Source organism: Chiroxiphia lanceolata, chromosome 9, assembly GCF_009829145.1.
Source record: "Chiroxiphia lanceolata isolate bChiLan1 chromosome 9, bChiLan1.pri, whole genome shotgun sequence".
In the NCBI taxonomy this organism is placed as follows: domain Eukaryota; kingdom Metazoa; phylum Chordata; class Aves; order Passeriformes; family Pipridae; genus Chiroxiphia; species Chiroxiphia lanceolata.
Genome location: NC_045645.1, coordinates 27,537,278 through 27,561,476, shown reverse-complemented (window position 1 = coordinate 27,561,476; position 24,199 = coordinate 27,537,278). Strand labels below are relative to the sequence as shown.

Here is a 24,199-nt window from a genome sequence, read left to right as displayed (position 1 = left end):
TGCAGATATGTTATTGATCTTGATGCTGCTCAGCACTGATGAACGAGAATGAAGATACAGGGCTAACTTTAGCTAGTTGTGTAAACTTTGATTTTTAAAATTGGCTGTGTTTGTACAGAAAGCTAATGAAGTCATGGTGTGCTAATGTTCTGCTCGATGTGTCTTTGCATATTTGAAGCTTTGAATTGACAAGCCACACCTCCATCTTAATCAGTTTGTTCCACTATTTTTTTTTTTTCATTGAGATTAGGGGTTAATTTTTTCCTTCATATTTGCTTGAAGCTGAGTCATTTGGGCTCCTCCTCTCATTCAGTAAGTAAAGCTGAGTTGAAAATGTCCTTTAGGGGTGGAGAGTGTAATTGGTTGCATTTTGTCAAAGTGTAAGGCATTAAAGGCGTGCCCTATGTTTCTGTTTTCAGTGTTGGTTTAAAGCCCTTGTTAGAAAAGATACTTAGAAATGCATTTTCAAAATAACAAGAACCTTTCTGTTAATAACCTTTATATTAAAATACCTGGAACTGTTGCAGTAGAAATCATCTTATAAGTGTGTGTGTCTCATATTTATTGCATGAACAGAAGCTTTGTGGGTTTCATGTTTTGTCTGTTCATTAATTAATCACCCTAAAAGACTGCCGAAAGTGTGTCTTAATCCCCTAGAACGTGTGGGTGCGTGATTGCAACTCTTTTTTTTCCTTTACAAAGATCCTTAAAGGCCTTGCAGGATTCCAGGGAAAATGGCTTTGCAGTCCTTTTTGTGGGCAAGGTGGTCCCACCTGGGATTCTGCCCAGCAGGAAGGGTCCATCTGAAATGGGAGCTGGAGTGTGTCCCCACTGGTGTGGGGTATCAGAGGGTTCCCAGTGCTGGCCCTGGAGGAGCTCTGTGAGGTGGAGAAGGTGGAGAAGAAGGAGAGGGTGGCCCAAAGTCATAAAAGGGAAGGTTACATTCTGCAGCCTGGTGTGTGGTGAACATTGGAGCTGCTGCTGTGACTCAGAGGTCGGAATGGCGTAAATGATGGTCATTGAACCCACCTGAGGCTGAGGGAGGCTGTTCCCTGTCTGTGTTTCACTTTATAGCAGAATTTGTCTGGGGAAAAGGAGCTGTTCGCCGAATCTGACAGTACAGCAAATAAAATGCTGGGAAATCTAGTGAGTCAGCACAAAGTATTTTAAAATGTAGTGCTCCTGAGGTGGATAAAAGGTTGATGTTTGCTCTCTGGACTGTTCTGAGGTGTGCTGCTCTAGTACACTCAGAGCTGTCTCTTGAAACCTCCCTACGGGCTTCCAGATGGATTGTAGGCAGTTGTATGGCACAAGTGTGTCTTCCTTGAACCCATGGGGATCCCCTGAGAATGCTCACAGAGTCCTTCCTATCCCAGTTTATTGCCAGTGTAACTCTTTCCGTGTCTGTAAGTTTAGTGCAGAGAAATTACAGCCTCCGTGTTTAATGTTGTACTTTTCCTTAGGGATAGGATTCCCTCTTCCTTCCCTTTTCTTTGTTGTCTTGCAGTCCTGACTGCAGGAATGACAGTTCAGGTAAAGCTGGGACAACAAGCAGCTGTGTACCCTGCAGGTCCTGGAGGCTTTGTCCTTATTCCCTGCCCTGTTTCCTCTGGTCTGTCTGGGGAGACTGGGAGTCTCCCCCATATATTGCAAGTGTGACCCCAACAGTTAATGTAGCTCAGTGCCTCCTCAACATGTGGTTGAGATTTGAACAGGGATTGGAACAAGCTGGCTGAAGTTCAATCCAGATAAAATATACATGATGATGTGGATGTAATTATCAGCCTCCCTAATTGGAGGACTGCATTTGCCATTCAGTAGAAGTGTTACTGCCCTCTGGTGACTCACGTTTATTAGTTGTTCTTAGCAATCATACTGAAGCAGTAAAATCAGTTTTTTAAATCTTTCACCGGAAGGCTGAGAGCTCCTCACCTGATCAGAGCTGGAAAGGTTGGCTGGCAGTCATCCTTCCCTTCCTCCCGCTGGGTTTGTATCCTACTGTGGTTCCTAGTGCAAGTAAGGCAATGTAACCAGGAGAGCCTGGGTCAGTTAAGGAACTGAAAACAGCATGCCCAGCTCTGAGCAGAACTGCCAGAGAGGGAGTCTGATTGTTAAGCTCGCTGTGAGCTCCTCTGCCAAAAAGCGGTTGGTCCAATTTAGTAATTTCGTGGAGCTCGTGAGTCTCCTCACTTGCGCTCTTGTCCTGTGTGTCCACGGTCAGCTGCCCGAGGGCTGAAGTGCTCAGAGAAGGGATTCATAACAGGGCTTGAGAGCAGAAGCTGGAGATACTCTGGCTCTCCTGCTGTAACTCCGTTTTAAAGTGATTTGGAGGCAAAACATTTGCAGAAGGTTTTGCTGGCTTTGGAGCCATCTCAGTGGCACTTGTGCTTTGGGATGTGTGCGTGTCACCTCTTTTTAATGGAGCTGTGGGGTTGGCAGCAATCAGTGAGGCCTGAAGTGACCCAGGACTGGCTATCAGGGCTCTGACCATTGCTGTAGTAGTGTGGCATTAAAAGCTGTTTGATTTGTGCCTCCCTCATTATTCATTAAGGGACATCTTTGAGACAATTGAATCTGCTCTCATTGAAATGGGCTCAGATTGATTGTGCCGAGGAAGAAGGATATTGATCTTTTTCAGAAGTTAAAGGTGTATTTCTTAGATAATAATGGCTAAATAAAACTGGCAGAGATCCTGAGAAAGTGATCTTAATGCAGTTTGTATATTGGATTCCTTTTATCACGTTATTAATATGCCTAGGATATGGAGTAATTGTCTAGACTATGGTATTATATTTTCATTTAGATTTAGAATTAGTGGTGTAATGTCACAGAGTGACTGTACTTAGACTAATAAGTGAACAGACAGGACTAGTACAAAGCACGTTTTCTGCTGTGATACATCCTTTTCAGATTAATGTAAAGCCAGCCAGAAGCTTCCAGTGAAAAGCTGAAGGTCTTAATTTACTATGTTTTTCTTTATAAGTTTCATATCTGAATTTGGGGAGGTGTGTGAGCACAGGTGGACTTGAGACTTAGTTTCATGTAAAACTCAAATTTATAAGCACTTTGAAAAATTTTTTCAAAGTCCACCTGTTTTATTGCCAGGTTGTTTTATATTCTAATTGCTCATAATTGTCACTTGCTTGATAACTTTGGGGTCCTCCACTAGTTTAAATCAGTTTGTGATTAGGTTAGGTTGTGACCCCACATGCAGTGGGGCAGCTTCTTTATTGACTGCTCACTTCTCAAACTGGTTTGGCAGAGATACTGGTAGAGAGAACTGCATCAGGGAACTTACCCAGCTAAGAAATTAAGCTTCCCTCCCCCTCCTTGCTTTGTGTTTCAGTTTGATAGTTCCCCCAAACTATTTGTTCTTCAGCCATACAAAATCTTGTGTTAATGTCATGGCAGAGGGGGGAATGGAAAAAAGCATTAGTGGGGGAGATGATGGCAAATATAAAATCAGAGTTCCCATAAACTGCTAAAATTGATTAAGGGGATGAGATGACCTCTTAATTGGTTGTAGCTGAGCTTGTGGAGTGCTAATTTCTGGTTATCTGAAATCCCTACCTGCGTTTGCAGGTTTGTGAACTTGGGAAAAACTTTGTTTCAGATTTTATGCTGAAAAATTTGAGGCACTTTGGGATCCCTGTGGCATTTCTGGAAACTCCTTTTGCACGGAGCTAAACTCTCCCATCATTGCATCTTTGACAGTCGGCTGGTGTGGAGAGCTGGGAGAGAGATGATGGTGTTACTGGAAACTTGGCAGCAGAGCTGCTCAAGCCCAGAAGTCTGTGCTGTATTTTAGGGATTCCAGAAGCACCTGCAGTCAGCAGCTGTGAAGCGTTAGGATGTTGGTAGCATCACACAGTTTCTTACCTGTATGTTTCGGATTTCAAAATGCACATGAATCGTTTGAAGTGCTAAATAGGTGAAAGATAAAAAGGCCCAAAGTTTTGGGCTTCTCTCTCTCTCTCCCATTACTGCATCACCGTTTTGTGCTGTCGCTAATTAGTAACGTTAACATCGTGAAGTGTATTGATAAAGCACATGGGTAAGGGGATGACTCATAATTGTTGTATTTCCTCTCCTACTCTGGCTCGTAATTAACTTGCTCTGTGTGGTTAAAGGGCACCTGAACGGTGCTGCTATTGCTGGCAGGGCCAGACCATTCTGCCAACAGCCTTGTGCTTGATTACCAGCCAGTTTTCCCATGTGCTTTGTTGGTGAGTCCACCTGAGCAGTGGCAGCTCTCTCGTTTATTTTTAGAATATTAGTCACCTGCTTTTACACTGACCAACTTGTTTGGGCGTTAGTCATCAGGCTCCTCTGGTAAGTACCTCTAAATAATTTTGATATTATTATTATTGATCAGACTTCTGTGGAAATATGCCAGCAGGCATTTTGGAAAAGGATAATGTGTAAGAGTAGAACCTATTGAGTTGAGTTCTTCAGTGCAGTTGAATTGATCTGCAAGTCTCTTCTGGAGCTCGGGGTGCAAGATTCCAACAGGATTAGCAAGGTTTCTGCTCAGCTACACACTGACCCTGTGGCTTCCAAGAGCCATGAATGTGCTGGACAGTGGGCAGCCTAAAACTTGGTGTTTGTTAGGGCAGGTGTAACCTGCAGGTCTGCCTTAAGATAGGATGAGGATGAATGTGACCTAGGTATAAGGCTTTATTGTTGTTACTTTTTAATGTGCTGGACATGGATGGTGTCAGGTGTGTGATTTCTTAGGAAACTGTTTTCCATTTTATTTATGGGATAATAGCAAGTGTTCCTCTGTAGTAGAAATGTTTTTGCTTGAAAAGTGCTTGGCTGGCCACCCTTTGCTTGTTGTTTGCCCTGTTGAGGGTACATAATTTCTTATAAGCCTCCTTTGGGATGTTTGTTTTTCTGTTCCCAGTCTGAGCCTGTTTTGGATTTATTTAGAACAGATTTTGCCAGATAACTGTGTGATAATAGATTTTGGTATTCTTAGTGATATGCCTCACCAAAAGTGCTCTTCTCTTTAATAGTGGCCAGTAACTTTCTTTCTGATCCAGTCTGTGGCATTTCCAGTCATGGTAATAGGTAATTTTTAATGGTGCTTTAAGCAAGTACACATTGGGTTTTACAAATGAATTTGAGGTAGCAGTAGCAAATCTAACTGCAGAATGAAACTGTGATTCTTTGGTTATTTTTCGTACCCTTGTGTAACTATGGCAAAAGATTATTTTATTCGTGGAATTTGTTTTGCTTTACTGCCAGTATCTGTTCAAGTGGTCAAAGTGTCCACCCGGAGGAGTTTTAAAGCAATTTGGAGAGGAAAATGGTGTTAACCAAGTTGTAGTGAGGAGATGAACCAAAAAGGCAAGCTTGGCAAGTTTTCACTTGAGATGGGTGCCAGAGGTGCAGTATTTTCTAAAGCTGAAGGCATATTAAAGCAACATGAAGTGAAAAAACCCCTACTTTTGAGGTAGAGTATTTGTTTCCCTTTGAGGAAGGGCAGCTCAGCAGATGGAGTGCTTTAGGACCAGCTTGTGGGTGGCTTCCTCAGTGTCTGCATGTGATGGCTTGCCCTTGTACTTAATTAACTTGCTGGCTTTTTTTAATGTGGATAAGGGTCTGTGTGATGACAGAACTTGAACTGTGTTTCATGCTGTGACTTGCCTTTGATACTCCTGAGAAGTCAATCTTGACTCTTTTCTGAGGCTCTTAGTGGTGGGAAGGCTTCTTCCATTAGGACCTAGTTCATGTTTAAGATAAGGTAATTTAATTTATCTTCCAAGAAGTATTTCTGTAGCTGTGTATAAGCTGGTATTCAGGGACATGGGTTTATTAAGGAGAGATGTTTAAAATTCTGTTGGAGGCCAGCAATTGGAACTGCTTTAATCCCTTTTCTTTTTGGTCACAAATGCTGTATGACTGGGAGAGAGAGAGGGGGAAAAAGTAGCTTTGTATTTGTTTTTACAAGATCCCAAATTATTATTGTATGTACAACAGAAAGTTTTAAACTATTTCAAGTGACATTATGTCAGGGCTTCTAGAGAAACTCAGCAAATATGCAAAATGGCTATGAATTCTTAAACAAGTTTAGACTAAGAGAAAGAAAGGTATATGTGCTGTTCATTTGAGGCTGATGTGGTTTTGTTGAAGAGTAATTCTTGATCTGAGTTTTACAACTTGCAAGACAGTAAAGACATTAATTGAAAGGGTATTGCTGAGGCCAAAAAGCCTTTTATAATGAAGGATAGCTTTGGAAAAATGTGAAATCTCTCGTGCAGATCTATATGGTGATATAATTCCTAGATGGGCAGTATTTGTGTTAGGCTGTTAGACACAGAAATCTAGTTGGCCTCTGTTAAGTGATACTGCTAAAAGGGGAAGGTTGTTTGATTAATAATGCAAGTAGCTAATGTGGAAGATGTCTTGCTGAGCCATTGCACCCACAAAACTTTGGTTAAATCTTTCATTTGTAAACAAAGGTATATTGCAGAACAGTTTAGAGCTTTATTTCAGCTGTATCTATTTTATTTTTTTAAATAAAAAAATAAATTATTTTCAGGACCTAGGAAAAAATCCACAATTTTACATACTTTTTCTTCCTCTCTTTCTGTGAAATGATAATCTGGAGAACAGAATGAGGCAGCAGTGGAGTTAAAGGACATGGACAGAGGTGAGATCTCTCCAGAGAACAGGAAAATACAGGTTTCCCTTGCTGCCTTGGGATGTGCTGGAGTTCTGTGTTGCTTTCAGGTGTCACATTTCTGCGTGCCTGGTGCTGAGTGTCGCTGGTATCATCTTGATTTTGCTCAGAGTGAGGGAGGGAGGATGAGGAGAAGTGATGGGCTTCAGCAACTGAATTTTTGTTGGTGGTGTCATCTTTCCCTATTGCATTCCAAGTCATTAATGGAACTGGATATCTTTTTTTCCCCAGGGCAGTTGGGTGTGTTTCTGTGATCTTATCATTAGACTTGCTGATCTCTATTTCTTTGTGGCTTTTTCTGTATTTGTGATTCTCCTAAAGTTGGTAGAAGTGCTTTGCTGACAGGAAGAAAATTGCTGTCTCTTGGAATTCACAATTAGCATTGTCTCTAATGCTGAGGAGGCTGATTTTTTTTTTTAATGTAACAATCCTCAAAATCAGAGAACACGTCTTGGAAGAGAAAAAAGGGGTCTTGCCCAGGTTGGAGATGCCATTTGTGAATTGTGTCCTCTTTTGGGGCTGGGGCTGGGTTGAGCAGAGTGAATTGATGTAGAATTTGCTTCGTTCCTCAGTGAGGGAGCTGGTTTATGCAGCAGTCTCTGGTGGAGCAGCCCTGCTGCCTGATGTTTGCTGGCTTTGCCAGATGTGTGGGGTTTATCAGCCACACACAACTCACCTGGAAACCCCTACCCTGCTGTTGGTGAAAAAACTAGATTCTTCTGTCAGAAAGATCCTGTAAAGCCCTGCATGAATGTTCCATTTAAATTGGTAGTTGCGTTTGCTGGTTTTGCTGAGGTGGTTTTTCCTCTGTTGTCTTGGAGGTAGTGAAAGATGAATTTGTACAGGTCATTAAAATATCTTTGCTTTTAAGTGATAAAGCTGTTTCAAAAGTATCACCTGCCAAAACACACTAACCATGTTGTGGCTGGTGACTTCAGCAGTATTTCAGCAGTGAGGTACTAATACCCTATTTATGATGTGGCTGGCTCTCGTTTATGTTTAAATAACAGCATAAGCAGCATGAACCTCCCCTACTTGGCAGGCTGAATGTGAAACTAAAAGATTAAAGGGTTTTCAAAGTGTAGCCAAGGTATTGACTTTTTCAGCCATTCTTTCAGCAGGTAAGAGGCAACTCACTTCCTGGTAGTGTGGAATGGGGAAAGGAGTTACTACTTTGTGTTTTGTTTCTTTTAATTCACTGAGATGGTTGATCTTGGCTTTGAGACAGCACTGAAAGATCTTAATTTGTTTAGTTTAAATATATATTTTTAATTGAGTTCCCTGTCCAGGTCTCCCACCTCACCTTGTTTTCCAACACATCTTTCTTTTCACTGGGGCTTTTTTGTTGCTTCAAGCAAGGCTGCTCCCTCTATGGTGTCCATGTCCACTTATATTTTATTATTGACAGATTTCTTTGTACCTCCAGGACAAGGACAGTGTAATGTCAGTAATGATGAAGCAGGATCAAATCCTTGTCCAAACTGTAACTTAGGCTACTCGTTCCAAATACTTAGGAACTATTCCTTTCAGTTCTGTCTTAGTCATTGCCTTTTTTTTCATGCTTTTCCTCCTATTCAAGGTGAATCTTGCATGACAGCAGAAATGCTCATCTTAGCCAAGCTGTGTGTTTGTTTGTGTAGCTGAATTTTCAGGTTTTATATTTTGATTGAATTTTATTTTTGATATTCGTAGCTGTGACTCTTAATGCAGCAGTACAGGGCATGGCAGGGTCTCAAAGAAGTGATGTATTTTCATTTAGATGAGGTGAAGAATTGGCTTTCACTGGTTTGTCCAGAATGACTAATAGCTAAGACTAAACCAGTGCTGTTGATTAGTCTGGGCCAGGAGATCCCCTCTCTGTAGAAGGGGGAAAGAAAGATTTTTGTGCTAAATTAAGGGCAGAATTGCTGCAAGGTGTCCTAACAGAAGCTGCCAGGAACAGAAAAGCTCACCTGATTGGTGTTCTAGGATCTGAGGATCTTTGCTTTTAGTTCTAATTGTGGTTTCCCAGAGCTTTGCACTACATAATCACCCTGATGGTTTTGGCCATCCTAGAAAAGAAAGCAAAGCGTTTTCCAGTCAAAGATTAGAGATTTTGGCCATTAGTACCAACATAAGTAGCAGTTCATGAGGGATTCTTTTGGAAGGTGCCAGTCTGAGCTTTTCAAAGATGCAGTTAACATCACTGATTGGTCACTTGATAATGGGTTTTATATTCCTAATTGCAACATCCTGCCATCTCATGCTGTGGACTTGCTTGCATTCTGGCATTCAAGATTTACTTTTTATCAGTTAAAAGATTAACACAAAGGTGAATGTAATTCTCATTTTAGTTAAATGAACCGTTAAATGGCATGACTTCCTTAAGAAAAAATACCCTCATCTGCTGTAAAACAGTTGATTTACATTCAAAACACCTTTCTCCTCCAAATCTCTGTCAAAACTATATTGTGTACAGGCTGCCTCTGTCACTGCTCTTGGACCAGCTTGCACATACCTGCACTTGGATCAGTTTTTAATGTCTGCATTCATTAATTTGGCAGAAAAGGACACAGCTGCATTTCATGAGCTTAAGGATATGTTTGAGTGGTAATTATCCAGTCATCCACTGAAAAGCTCAAATATCCAAGTAGCTGGGTAGGATATCACTTGTGAACATCCTGTGCTGAGTTCACAGTGCTGGAATAATCTTAGAAATCCTGCTTGACAGACTGTATTGAAGGCATGTCATTAATCTTTCCCCTGCAGTTTGTCTTTCTCCTTGTTTTGTAACAAGAATTTGAGGCTTGCCTTTAATACCATTAGAAGTATATTAGTGTTTTTGCATAGTTGGTTCTTGTTCTTTGCCAGCTGTGCTCTTCAGATTAATGCTTGTCCTACATCTCAGTGTATTTCTGGACAGCATTGTATTCTAAATCAGTTATACAAACTCTGTAGATATTTATTAAGTCATTCCTTCTTTAGAGCAGATCCTTTCATCAATAATGTAGATAGATGGCTTAGAAATGGCTCCAGCAGGGCTCTCATTTGTACTGTCCATTTACCTGAAATCACATTTAGATTTTGCTGGTGATTCAGCTGTTGCTGTTAGTGCACAGAGCAGTAAGGTGGGTTTACCAGAATCTCAGGCCTTCAGATAAATTTGTCTCTTTATTGCTCAAGGCAGACACAGGATTGCCCTGTAGTCTACTGTACATTTCTGTTATGATAACAAGAAAAAAGTTGTAACCATCTTAAAAATAAACAGTCCTCCTTCATGAAAACGTTTACTCTGAATGTTTTCAGTTGAAACCAACACACTTGGTTGGTCTCCAGTTTCAGACACTTTGAACAGGTCACTGACAAATCCTCTGAATTTGTCTGATTGTTCTTGAACACTGAAACAAGGTTCCAGCATCCATTCACTTTGTTGGAGCTGTATTTGAATTAGCTTGGATTTGCTCATTTTCTTATGTTTTATTAGGCAGATGCTGTGGTGGTCAGGGTTTTTTTGAGTGGAAAAAAAGCATTTAACATTGAAGTATGGGTATTTAGGTCTCTATCAGCCCTCTTGTGAGTCACCTGATTACCGAGGCCCTTCCAAAGGGAGTTAGAAATGCAGGGAAGATGTGGATGCTCAGGCAGATAATTAACTGGTTTGTGTATCGTTTGCTTGTTGGATTGTTGGATGCTCTGGGCTTGACACACTTCCATGGATGAATGCAGGGGACAGTGACACAGTGACAGAAGATCCAGCTCTTCCCCAAATGCCTGTTGTAGTTTTCAGTGGTTGTACCAACACAGGCCAATTCCTGGGCTGATAGATTTTTCCTGTTAGCACCATTTCTATAGCAACAGTGCATATTGATGTGTGATGTGCAGAAAAGAATGATTATTCTTGAATATGTTGCCATCACAGGTGTTATCGATGAAGATTGTACCCATCTCTCTGAAAGCTGAATTTCAAACCAGACTAAGATGTTGTTTGTCTTGCTCAAGAAAGATCCTCGTTGTCTATTAATGGCTTTACAAAAATACAGGGTAATGTTCTCTCAGCGGTGTTTTTTTCCTGAATGGGAAAGTCAGGTGTTCAATGGGAGAGCAGTTTTGCCTTCTCTTCTCCAAATGTGAGTCTTTCTTGCATTGCTCTGCAAAGCAAATGTGTGTGTGCACTGAGTCCTCAGCTCTGTGGATTTGGAGGCCGTTCCTCAGCAACAGTTGGTACTTTGTCACCCCTCACTTGTTAAAAACCTGTCCTAGGATGGTTTGATCATCTTGGTTTTGATTTTACTGTTCACAGTTTTGACTCTGGCACTTAATGCCTACGGAAGATATTTCCATGAGTCTCATGGATATTGGAGTCTTTTTACGTCCATATGTGATGTGTAGGTTTACACAGAATATTGTCTGGATCCTCAGTCTCAGGTTTTTTCCTTGTATTTTCTTGTATGTGCTTTTGGCATGAGAGTTGTGGGGATTGTTGATGTCAGAGTCCCTGTAGCCAGTTGACAGTAACAAAGCTCATGCTGTCAGTTGTCATCTCTTGTTTCAGAACTTACAAGTGTGGAGTTGTACATAGAATTTTATTTAAATGTTTTTCCCAAATCTTTTTCCCATGAAGCCTTTTTTCTGTTCTGAGAGAATGCCTGTGAGCTGCATGGGTGCATTTGTAGATTGTTATAATCTGTCTTCTGCTGGAATTGTTAGTGTTGCCTTATGTAAAATAATTTTAAAAAGTAAAAAAATTAAAACTAAGAATATAGAAGGCAGCTCTCAGAGACTTTTCACAGGGATACATTGTGATATTTTTACTGTTGCACAGTCTTAGTGATTCTTCCCCATTTGTGTGTTGTTGGGATTATCCACAAACAGAGAGAAAACATGGATCTAAGTACCTCTGAAAAGAATATTTGGATCCTGAAGTCCACACTAGCAGCATTCAGTGCTCTGCTGTTACATGCTCTTAAGTATGATTTCCCTGTGCAGAATGTTGTCCACAGATGTGTTCTTCCTGTATTAATTCCACTGATGTGGTGCCTGCACGTCTAGGCCCATAATCAAAACATTTTGCAAACTGAGCCTCAGTTAATCAAGAGGACATTAATCATTTACTGCTCCTCTTGTTTGCAAACAAAACTGAGCTGCATGACCACGTGGTGAGGTCGTGGAAAAGCCAGCTGGGGAAAGGTTATCATCTTTTAGAATTGCCTAATTAATTAAAAATATCTGCTTCCAGTTTAAGTCTTATTTATTTTCTTTACCCCCTTTTTGCTTCTTTATCTTGAAAATAGAAATCACTGGCTCCTATCTTTGAGAAGTGTCTCAAGGTCATGATTTCTCCTGTTTTGTGTCCTTGGGGTGAGGAAGGATCCTCCTCTGGTTCCTCACTGAGCAAACCTGGATTTCTTCTTCAGGCATTAGAAGAAATGCTGTTCAGACAGAGTAAACTTCAGTTAGGCTTGAATTCTGGAGAGGAGACTGAGCAGAGTAAAAGCCTTGTTATACTTTTGATGTATCTTCTGTGCTAAAATAATTTGGTTTCCTAATGCTTGCTGTTTTGGCACGTGGGAAGTAAAACAAACCACGTATCATAACTTCAGAGGTTCAGTCTGTTCTGACAGCAGTTGTAAAGTAAGAGCCAGACCCGAAGGAATAAAACTTTCTCCTGTGCATTGTCCTTTCTAAAGAACCACAAAACAGAACAGGAGCTCGTTGTTGATCTCTGAAGTAAGAAGTGCTGGGGACCTGAGAATTTGTAAGTAGTTCGTGAGCACAAACTTCTTCAGGTTTCGTGCAGTTATTTACTTACTGCACTTATGTTTTGTCTTTTAACACTCAAACTGTGCCGGAGAGACCTTTTGTTAGCAGAAAGCCAACCTCTTACGACCTCAGGCTAAACTTAAATAGCACCTACACGTGTTCACATTTTTGGCTTAGTCCATTTGTTGCCTGCAGTGATCCCTCTGTTTGATTCATGCCTGCGTTGTGTGAGGGCCTGGATCTGCCACTGCTTGCAGCTGTGCACCAGTGCTGGTGCTAAAATCTGTTGCCTTGTGCTAGAATATCTCCCAGGGAAGCCTTGGCTCTGTCAGTCCATTGAGGAATAGCTGCTCTTGAGTGTGGAAGTCAGAAGGGTAAGGATCTCCTTCCTGTTTGTGTGTAACTAATCCGGGAAACTTTCCATTTTGAGCTGAACTTCTTGATTGTTGCTGCAAGTTGATCACAAATTGAGCTAATGGTTTGATTTTTGTAATAGTGTTTGGTGAACGAGTAGCTTGTGCCCTGGAGAAGGATACTCAGGTTTGGGTTTTTTTTTTTTCTTTCTCTCATCTGAGGAAATGGGAGCTACAGGTTGTACCAGTTCTTGAGATTAAAAAGGAGAGCACTGGGTACTGCAACACCATGGAGAAGAGCTCTTGATAGCTGGAAACTGAGTAAGATATGAATGAGACAAAACCTTACTGTTACCTCTCTTTCCCCTGCTACCCCTAAGTCAGGTGCATAAAAGCAGCAATAAGATCTTGCTGTTCAGAACACGAGCATGTACATGACAGTGAAAGTGCTGTGGGTGGATAGTGGCTTCTTAAAGAATAACAATTTTACTTAGTTGTCCAGGTAAAGCCTTTTCTAAGATAAGAGGAGAAAATGTAAATTTAAATGAACACATTTAAATGAAGCTCCTCTCTCTTTTTTTTTTTTTCAATTCAAAATTTCGGTGTCAAACGTAATAAAAAGAATCTTTGTTCTCTTTCTTGCCGTTCTGTGGATTCTAATTTCATCTGTCTTGGAGCTTAACCAGCTGATACTGCTGTGACTGTTGTGCAACAGATGCTTAGGGAAGGAATGTATGTGTGGCACAAGTGATCTGTGTGAGCACAGAAGTGCTTTGAGTTTGCAGCAGGACCGATCAAACCAGTGAAAGCAGGAGTCTGTTACTGGCTCAGCTGTGCTGCTGCTGCAGGCACCGTGGGCCACGATTCCTGCCAGGAAGGAGTCCAGGATCAGCTTAGGCAGCTTTGGGGTTTTTGCTCTTACTGGTGCTTTCTGGAAACTGTTAAGAATCCGGTTGCTGTATTCTGATTTTGAGCATAAATTTTCACTTCATTCATAGCCCTGGTTTGCCCTCCTGGTATTTAGTCGTGGCAGGTGTGTCCCCGTGCAGATCTCAGTGTGTTGGCATAAGCAAGCTGAGGTCTCCTGGTTTCCCCTTCTGCAGTGGTGCCTTCGGAGAACCTGCAAACCCTTCTCTGCACGCATTCCATTGAGAAGTTTTTTAAAAGAACTGCAGAGTAACAGCATCAGTGTCTCCTTGGAAATGTTTTGCAGGTAGTGTTGGCCCATAACTCATGCAAACATCTCTTGTGGATGCTTTGTGCTTACGGCATTGGTGACATCATTTCCAGCTGGAACTCACAGCAGGAATTTTACAGGGATCAGCTCCAAGAGTCCTTTAATGATTGACTTTAATTTTTTATTGTTCTGTCCATCAGATAGTTTTATTTGTCCTGTATTATATTGCTTTCCTGTATTGCCAAATGCTTTATTGCTCTAATATTTGTACTGGTATTGCATATTTAATAACTGTTAGTAATCTCTTCCTTCTCTGATACTAAGCTGCTCTGTTTTTATCATGCCTCTACCCAATGTGTGTCTTATGCTGGTGCCCTTTATCTCAGTCTTCACTAGTGGCAATTTAAAACCCAACACTTTGCCAAGATTCATGTGTCTGCAGATTTTGTAGTGTGTGTAATTCTGGGTCTGGGATTTTATTATTTTCAGTGATAAATTTCCTGCAGGAGGATGGGGTTATACTCAGTTGCTTGGGCTTTGATTTCATCTCTTTTGTGGTAGTTTCAATTTTTATCAGTTTTGCTATCTTATATTACCTCTCAATATTACCATGCTTGCTGAAAATGGAATTAAAGCATGGCTTTAGGTGACTTTCATTTTTCTTCTTTATCCCTGTGTATGTACATCCTGCCTTTATTCTTACAGTGCAGTAACTGGTTGGGTTTCTGTTTTGGTGGCTTGGGTGTAAAACTGAAGGATACAGTTTGGAAGGTGCAGTTTGATTTTACTTGGCAGAATCTTCTTTCATAGTTGAATGAACATTCTTTGTCCTGTGGCCTATTCCTTGGTGATTTTTCTGCTTCGTTATGGGGCTTTATTGGTTTGTTGGTTTTGTTTTATTTTGTTTTGGTGTGGATGTATGGTTTGTGGGTCTTTTGTTTGATTTCTTGTAGGTTTTTTGTTGTGGGTTTTTTGGTTTTGTTTTTCTTGTGCTGTTGTTGGTTTTTAGCAGTTGTCTCAGCTTTTGCCTTTTAGACAGTAAGTTTTCTTTTAGTCTTCAGACGTTTCCACAAGATCAGGAGCTCAGGTTCATTGTGTCTGGAACTGATTTTTCAGTCCTTATTGTTCTTTGGTCCCCAAAGCCTTTGGTAGTGGCTCTGCATATTTGTCCATCATGATCCATGCAAGGCACTTCTGTTATCTTTATGGGGATCTGTGATCAAAACAAATGACACTTTGTACTGACATTATGAATAAGAACAAAGAGGATATTGGTCATCATGACTCTTGAGCTATTCATAAAACTGCACTGTGGCTGTTTCCTCAAAGCTTTTGCACTGCTCTCACAGGAAGTTTTAAATGTAACTTTAGAGTCATCTTTTAAAATGCTGTTTGTACAGTGTATTTTTGGGACAGTGTTTGACCCAAGCTGAGTCAACAGCAGCTGCTATGGGAGGCAGTCAGGTGTAGGTGTCCTGTTAGACACCTGTGAGAGTCCAGTACTCCCTGGCCAGGTTCTTTTTAGGCATTCCACACATGGAGGGGGTGTAATGTTTGATGTTAAATTAACAATTTGAGTAGAGTTGGTGTTACAGAGGATTTCTGATTCAGTGATGTGGTACGAAATATACTGAAATCGCAATATAAATACAAGTTCAGTTTAGCAAAATACAGCAATTGCAGTAAAGCAGTTGAAACACAGTACCAGTGTGATGCCCATTCCTGGTCTCTGGAGTGTGCTCACTGTCACAATGCTGGGTGTCCCTGGCCACCAGGAAGAGTATGTGGGTTGAAGCCAGCTCAAGCTCTCTGAAATGCCTTTGTTATTTAGTTCTGTACTCTGGGCAGAGCAGTGTATTCAGTCCCCTGTGTTCCTTTGGATAACTCTGGGACACAGTCACTTTTTTAATGAACTCGGGGAGAAGCCTTTGCACCACTGGTTGATTCACTCAGCTGGGATGCAGTCAGTTGATCGCTCCACTGAGAGAGCTGTTTGTCTAAAACAAAGGGCACCCTCTGGTGCCCTTTGTGCTGAGATAAGTCAGCTGTGCTCACCCTGTGGCACTGCCCTTGCTCACCCTCACCGAGCTGCTCTTTTGGGGGATCTGTAGGTCAGTCGTTGGAAGGGAATGGTCATCAAATACAGCCCTAGGTGAATTTGCAGAACAACTCACTGAAGGCAGCAGCCCCTGCTTAGTTGTGCTGGCTTTGGCTGGGATAAAGTTAATTTTCTCCATAGTATTTAGTGTGGGGCCGTGTTTTGGATTTGTGCTGAGGGCAGTGCTGGTACCACAGGGATGTTGTGGTTGCTTGCACAGAGTCAAGACCTTCTCTGCTCCTCACCCCACCAGTAAGTAGGCTGGGGGTGCACAGCAAATTGGGCCAAGGGGATGTAGCTGGGACAGCTGACCCCAACAGGGATATTCCAGGCCACAGATATGACAAGGAAGAAGGTGGAAGGGGGGATGTTCAGAGTGATGGTGTTTGTTTTCCCAAGTCACTGTTACACAGGATGGAGCCCAGCTTTCCTGGAGGTGGCTGAACACCTGCCTGCCCGTGGGAAGGGGTGAATGAATTCCCTGCTTTCCTTGAGCACAGAGCTTTTGCTTTCCCTGCTGAACTCTCTCATCTCAACTCATGGGTTTTGTCACTTTTTCTCTGCTGATTCTCTCCCCCAGTCCCACTGTGGGGGAGTGAGTGAGTGGCTGTGTGGGGCTGAGTTGCTGGCTGGGGTTAAACCACAACAATAAGCTAGATATTTTCATTCTTTGAGTGTGAGGAATCTTTTGTATCAGTATTTTTAGTTTGCTTTTCACTGGACAGTATACATGGCACGAAGAGGTAGGCAGATACCACATAGCGTGTCCAGGCTTCAGGTTGGCATAAATGCATGTTTAAGTATTTTGTGTATCATATAAAACACTTTCAATTCCATTTCTGAGCCTAGAGGCATTTATTAAATTGGAGAGGAGAAACAGACTGAAGGTTCAAATTACTCAGTGTAATTCAGTTTTGGTAATTGGATATACAAGGTACACAGTGAAAACTCTGTGACTCACTATCACAGTCATTGCACATACCCAGCTGTGTTACTCTGAACTGCTCTGCTCTTGATCACCTTCTGATATTGCTGTTTCCTTCTTATTTTGGTGTTGAGCAGAAGAGTAGCATAGGAAGCAAATGATTTAATTATCCCAGTGTGAGATATTTTTCAATAATTGTCTTCAGTGACACGCTGGCCAAAACTGTTGCTGTGACTTTTCACTGTTATGGGAGTGGTGACTTACTTTTGAAAGCTGCATTAAACATGAAAACACTTCAAATGCTGCAAATCCTGGAACTTTAAAGTTGATGGATGTTAGTTTATGGCAGTTCAGTACTAATTCAGCTGCTTACTGTATCTCCACAAAGCAGGGGAGATATGTATTCAGATGTACCCTTCTAATGCAGCAATGGGCACAGAATTGCATGGACAGCTTTGTTAGGATACAGCCTGAGGGCAGATGTTTTATTTTGTAATCTCAGGTTCCTTTGCATGCAATTTGTTTTTTCTTCCCTAAATGATTTTCTACTTATTAAAAAGAAAATAAAATTCCAATGTTTCTTTACCTTGTAGAAGTCTCTCCTTTGCATGGTGGGCAATTTCAACCCTCCTTGACTAAGGGACAGAGTTCTCTCAATTCCCATCACAGTAACCAGGTATAAAAGGAAAACTTGGATCAATGTGCAGCACTGCTGTACCCTCCAGGCAGGTCCTCTAAGGTGGAAATCTGTTAGGAAATAAGTTACTGTGAGAGCCTGTGGGTTATTGTGAGGCTAATTATTTAGGAAACTGGGCTTTAACACTTGCATAGAGAGGAGTTAGTCTCCTCTTGTTTGTCTGAGGCTGCTCTGCTGACTCCATAGGTTTCTATGATTGCATAATTTTTTTTAAATAGTACCATCCAAAAAACCCACCCCAGACTTCAGGTTTTGCTTTTCCTTGTGCAGAAACACTTCCCCAATTCTCTCCCTCTTGTTGCCTCCCATTAATATGGGAAAGGGGAACAACTGAAGCCTACGTGAGCCAAGGGTCAAATGTATAACATTTAGAGTAAGATTGGCTTTGTATGATACAGTTATGGGCCAGATAGTTATGAGGGAATTGTCCCAAGTGTCATTTTTCCTCAAAAAAAGGTTAAAAAAATCACAAATATTTGAAGGGTAATTTTTTTAGCAGAGAAGGATTACTTTGGGACGAGTGTGCAGTTTTGAACGTGTGGGGGAGCCTGAAACTGGTTTTGAAGATGTGATACCTCTGTCCTCTGCTGTCACTGCATAAATGGAAGTTGTGACACATCAGTTAGTTTTATTTCCATGCTTTTCTGTTCAGCAAATGAAAAGGCTGTAGGGGAGAGGCACTGGGGAGCTGGGCATTTGGCAATATTCCTCACAAGATAATCTGAAGGGTAATTGAGATGGGGAAGGGCAGCACAGCAGTGACAGTCACAAACCAAAGATGAGGTGTATTTTTCCCTTTGCATGTTCTGTTAGTATAACACCAGCTAAGGTTTAAATGCAGTTGAGTGCACTTTTAGTGGAGCAATCACTCTTAATTAAAGCAAATGGGCTGAGAGTATAATGTAAAAGTGAAATGCAGCGTCCTCTGTGCTGTGAATGAGACAGTCCCATCAGTTTTTCCAAAACAAGAAAGGGTGGAATGTGGATGGCTGCTCTGAATTGCAGAAGTACAGCTCAGTTGGGACTGTTAATACTCAAAAATTCAGTGGAATACTCAATTCAGTGGAAGCTGAAGCGTTTGACTGAAATTTGCCACATGGCTCCCGTTCACTGCCCTCCTTTCTGTATTGCATTCCTACAGTGGCACTTCACAATTACTGCTTTTTTGAGGATGTTTTATTATTTAAATATTGCAGTTTCCTGCCTTCCAGGCTTGTCTGTCTGACAGTCCTGGTTTAGGTCACTTGGAGATACAACTTTTCAGGTTATTTTGTTTCATTCCTTAGAGGCCTCGAGTATGAGCTGCTGCAATACTATTTTGTCATGTGGAATTACCCAGCTCCCCCTCACTTCCCTTCTCCATTTATTTGCAGACCATTTCATACTAGAGTTAAACTAGAAACCTAAAGTGAATTTCATAAATAAGACCAACTTTGGAGACAGTCACACCTGTTGCAGACACAGACCTAAGGAAGCTGATTTATAGTAGTTTTCACACTAGAGGGCACCAAGAGCTCATTAAATTTAAGCATAAACCAATTTTTACTCTCTGTAACACTTCAGTTTTGGGTAGTCTTATTGTTTTTGTAGTGGGTGCCAAAGGTTTCCATTCCTTTGCAACATTTTCTCTGTAGAAATGAAAAGTAATAGTACTCTTGAAAGGATGCACTAAAAGTTAGTGTGTGGGGTTTTCCTTCGTGTGTTTTTCTGTTTGTTTTGGGTGTTTTTACTAAGCAATAATTTGGTTAATTTGTGGAGAAAAGTATAAATTCCACTTTCACTCTTTAATTGCTTTTGATATGGTAATTTTTCACTTGAAGCTGGTAAAGAGGGATATAAAATAGGAAATGATTGGATAGCACCTTACTAAAGTTATCTAATAGAGTGAACATCTGGAATAAACTTTTTAAAGTTGGTAATAAAAGGAAAAGCTGTGAACTGGTGTTGCAGACCTAACCTTAAGTTCGAGCTGCTGCATACATTTACATATTGATCCCTGGCATATAGGAAATAGTAGGGAAAAGAAGATAAGTTGATACTGCCAGTAAGGGGTGGATCTCAATGGAACCTTCAGTCGTTTATTGGTTTTAAATAGGTAATTTTAAAATATGTGTTAGAGTTTGAAGTCTGGACCTCGAAGCGGTGTCGCCATTTTGGGAGCCCCTTAATTTTGTTGAGGATTCTAGATACTGACTCTTGGTTAAAACACAGGAACAAGTGGTTTCTGATGACTTTCTGCTCCTCCTAGGAATGGTTCTTAGGTTGCCTTGGAGATGATGGTGCTGTCGATGTAGGGCTGGAGCTGGATGGTGTGGGCAGCATGGACCTGGTGAACGGACAGCCCAGCAGTGTTAACATTGCAGCCACTGCTTCAGAGGTAAGGACTGCAAGCCTCACTTGTTGGGTAATCTGGGACTCCATTTTCACTTTAAATGCACTAAAATGTTTTCCTTTTAACAGGTTTCGTCCAACAGAGTCATATTTTGTGTGTTGGTTTCATACACCCCAAGTTTAGATGTGAATAGAGTAAAGTTCTGATCTTTGTATACCAAAAGAGAGCATGAGCTAGCATTTACAGCCTTGCCATAGCCAAACTACCTTTTTTTTTGTGTGTTTTCTTCTATCACATCTAGACAAGAAAGCTTTTCTTTTCAAGTTTTAACAAGAATAGATGCTCTTAGTGCAATAAGCTGGGCTGGCAAGGCCTGTGGAAATGTTTTGACAGGTATTTGTGTGTCTGTGTGTTGAGGGACAGTCTGGCACAGTAGCAGTGGAATAAAGTTGTTCCCTTTGTCTCTTGGACTATATTCTGGCATAGATATGGGGCCCTCCTGCCCACCAAAGCTTCTACCCCCTAGAAATGAACAGCTAAGAGTGTGTGTATCATCCCAGCAATGGAGATTGGCCTCATCTGCTGGTGCCTCTTATTTTGAAGTTAATATAGTTTTGCATTTGTCATGCTTTTGTTAAAGAAAAGAAGGCTTGGGCTGAAGTTAGAACACTGCAAAGTCAATAGTCCTGACTATAGTTGCTTCTTTCATTGGACCTTACCAAAGGTGTTTGGCTTGTTTATATATTTACACACAAATTTTGTTAGCAGATGTGTGTGCTACACACTTGCAGGTCCACATGGAAATGGGAAGCACCACAAACAAGGTGAAAGGAAAACTGGAGTTTTCTGTTATCAAAAGGGTTCAAATAATCTCCAGCATAATAATTTCACAGATATTGTCAACATTTAAGCAAGACAGTTGCCATCAGTCTCCAAGACCATTATTTGTGTTTATACAATTTTTGTACTTCCCCTGTTTTATGAATCATTGACTGGTTTTTGGCACACACCTGAAAAATTTTCTTGGAGGAAAAGCTACCTTTTTACTCAGCAAAATAGTCTTGAATGTTCATGTGATGTCTGATAAAATTGAGTAAAATATATTTTGGCAAAAATTACATGAATTTGCTTTCAGCAAGGAGTACTTTTTTTCTCCTATTTTGACTAACCAGGAGGAGAGAGGACTTGTAACTGGAATGTGTCTGTAAGTACAGTGGTTACTGAAAATGCCTCCCTAGTTTGGAGTTTTTAGTGGTGTTTTCAAAGGTGGGTTTTTCAGAGAGATTGTACTGTCAGAATCTAATTAAAAGTGGACATGATAATTAAATGAGTGTTTTCTTTATATGTCCTTATAACAGAAGTGCTTAAAAATGGACAAGAGTTTATTTCAAGGACCCATATCCACAGTCTTGAAAACCTTAGCAGTCTATGTCAAGAGAAACCATGTCCTGGGCTGACTTTCAATTGATAACTTACCCAGCAGAACAATTCTGTGACCTGTGTTGTTTGAACAGAAGTGTTGCTTTTGGGAGTGTAAAAAAAAGAAAAGACAAAAAGAAGAGGAGAGGACCAAAATATCCTCAGTGTTTCTGTTTGTTTCTGCAGAAGAGTAGCAGCTCTGAGTCCTTGAGTGACAAAGGTTCAGCTGAACTGAAGAAGAGCTTTGATGCCGTGGTGTTTGATGTTCTGAAGGTCACACCAGAGGAATATGCGGTGAGCAATTCCAGTCATTTTTATTGCTTTATGTCTGAATCTTCCTGGCAGCTTTTCCTCTGCTTCTCCAGTTCTGGATACTTTCTGCTTGACTTCTGTCATCTCCCTGGGTTTTAAAAACAGATCCTGTGCTTTAGTTCTTCATTGTCTGTATTCTGTTTAATGGTAAGTAATCTTTTTGGGCTCTTCTGTCCAGGTATTTTTCACCCTTTCACATGTATCATAGAACAAAGATTCTTAAATCTATGTGATGCAGCTTAATTCTGACATGCAGAGTTTAAGTTGCAAGACTATACCTGATCTGTGCTGGTTTTTTTTTGTGGAGGTGTTTTAATTTTTAACTCTGTTAATTCTTACTGGAGTGCTTTTTTTTTTTTTTTGAGTGTACAGAAAAAGGAGATGTTTAACCAAAACACTGGGTGATTTTTTTTATTTTTACCCTATTTGTAGGGATTAGGACAACAGATGGTCCTTCTAAGTATTCAAGTATGCTACTAGAACAACCTATTGCTCTTACTGCATTTATAATTCAAGTGATGAGATCCACGAGGATTTGTCCTGGAGAGAAATTATCAATACGTGGTATTACGTGTCACAAAATATTCCCATTAAGTTTGTTCTGGTTTGTAATCATTAATAACTATTTCTATTAATTATTAACGGCTAAATTGATTCTAATGAGCACACTGAAAATTTAAAGCAGCTGGATTATGAAGGGGTAGGTACTTACACATGAAATTCTTCTTGGAGAGTGAATGGGATTTATTCCTGACTGAGGCTCAAGTCATGTGCTTTGGGCCTCTTCTTTGCACCGTTGTCAGGAACAGCTGGGCAATGCATCACCTGCTTTCCCTGGGAAGGGTTTTTGGGGCTGGCTGTCCTCTCAGAGGTTTATCTTGTGATTTCTCTACATAAAGGAAATCTAAGGACTTAGGGGATTTGGGGCTGGGGGCATGAATTCAAGTGGAATTATGCACTGGGGCCAGAATGAGTTCATTGAATGAAGCAGTGGCTGCTGTGGAGCAGCAGAATAGAGCAATAAGTCTCTGTGGAGTTGCTGTCACTCAGACAGCCAAATATACCAAGGTGCTTTGTCTTGTATCACATTTCATAATCCTTCTGCTCTACTGTCTAATCCTTCATCTCTCACATGCAGAAACCTTTCACACTGGATGTTTTAAATGTTACCTACTTAGTAAATCTCAGCTAGATAAAAATCTGTATTCAGATCCAGTGTTTTTACTGTTTTCTACTGGGTAGAGTTCCACTCAACAAAAATCCTTTAATTAAGAATTTCACATTAAAATGTTGAAGCTATGCTTATGTTTTGGGTTTATACTACCTGGTATAATTTTGCTGTTTCCTCAGTTCCCCAAAAGAAACATCTTTACTCTTTCCTTTCAAAGTATCTAGTTCTTCATAGCAGGTTTCATTTACTCTAAATGGATATGAAATATCTTACAGACAGAATTCTGAGCAATTGAGCAAAACCATCAGTGTTCAGCCCTTTGGCAAGGAAATAATTATTTTCATTTCTTTTTCAGCGTTTCATTACACAGCTGCACCTCTTTGTTAATGTTTGTTTCCCCAGGCAGGTTTATCTGCTTTTCCAGTAGCACTTGCTTGCGTTGAGTGCTGCCTTTTTCTGATCATTCTTGCTGAAGGTTGTAGAAGTAAGTAAATTTGCCAAAAATTTAGGTACCTTGGAGGCAAAATACCTTTGACCCTTACTCTTGTGTTTATTTTATTGGCCGTTTCCTCATTCTTCCTGGGTTTAGTCCTGCCATAACAGAGAAGTGTAAAATCTGGATTTCAGTGTTAAATGTGAGGACTACCAGAGTGATGTTAAGTATGGCCAGGCTCTTGAGGACACCAGCATGGATTGGACATGGATATGCTACCAGTTGCTTTTTCAAAGTATGGGGAAGCCTTTAGTTTAGTGATAGCTCTTGTAAAATGGATGCAGTGCAGACTACAGACATCTGTCACTAGGGAAGGCTGAGTGAATCCTGTTTAAAAAAATATAATTCATTTTGAAGTGGTACACTGATTAAATAATTTGGGGGCTGGCCAAGTACCTTGTTCCTTGAGAGGAAAGGCAATGTGATAAAGCCAGTAAAACAGCAATGAAAGCAGGTTGCTGCCCAAGAGCTAGTTAGGCAGCTGTCTGATTAATGGCTAGGGAACCTTGGCTGGAATGGAAAAGAATTCCAGTGCATAGGCAGCATAAAGGTGAGAGTTTAAGTGACCAAGTCAATGTGAGCATTGTGAAGTCTCATCCTGTACCTTTATGATAATGTTGCTTTTTGATCAGGTCACTGTGTACAGATGGGACAAACAGCCTGGAAGAAAAAGAGCAACAGTCTGAAAGATGATTGTTTGAGATATACTGGAAATAAGACCCATGCTGGTGGTTTCAGTACCAATGAGACACAGAGATGCCTTTTCAGTTCCCACTGACTTAGAGACATCATTTT

The 24,199-nt window shown here is 40.8% G+C and overlaps 1 protein-coding gene across 7 annotated transcripts in view; it reads left to right on the top strand.

The window, feature by feature from the left end:
- The window catches only part of RALGPS2 (Ral GEF with PH domain and SH3 binding motif 2), a 102,689-nt gene that overhangs the window by 2,983 nt on the left and 75,507 nt on the right, over positions 1-24,199 (top strand). For 3 of the 7 annotated variants that reach the window (XM_032696396.1, XM_032696394.1, XM_032696392.1), the window contains exons 2-3: positions 19,926-20,054; positions 21,594-21,722. In XM_032696396.1, the coding sequence (XP_032552287.1) occupies positions 19,998-20,054; positions 21,594-21,722 (186 nt within the window). In that variant the 5' untranslated portion in view covers positions 19,926-19,997. Of the gene's footprint in view, positions 1-12,335; positions 12,423-13,222; positions 13,300-19,925; positions 20,055-21,593; positions 21,723-24,199 lie in introns of those variants that run through there. The other 4 variants (XM_032696393.1, XM_032696395.1, XM_032696397.1 and 1 more) reach the window with 3 other exon arrangements.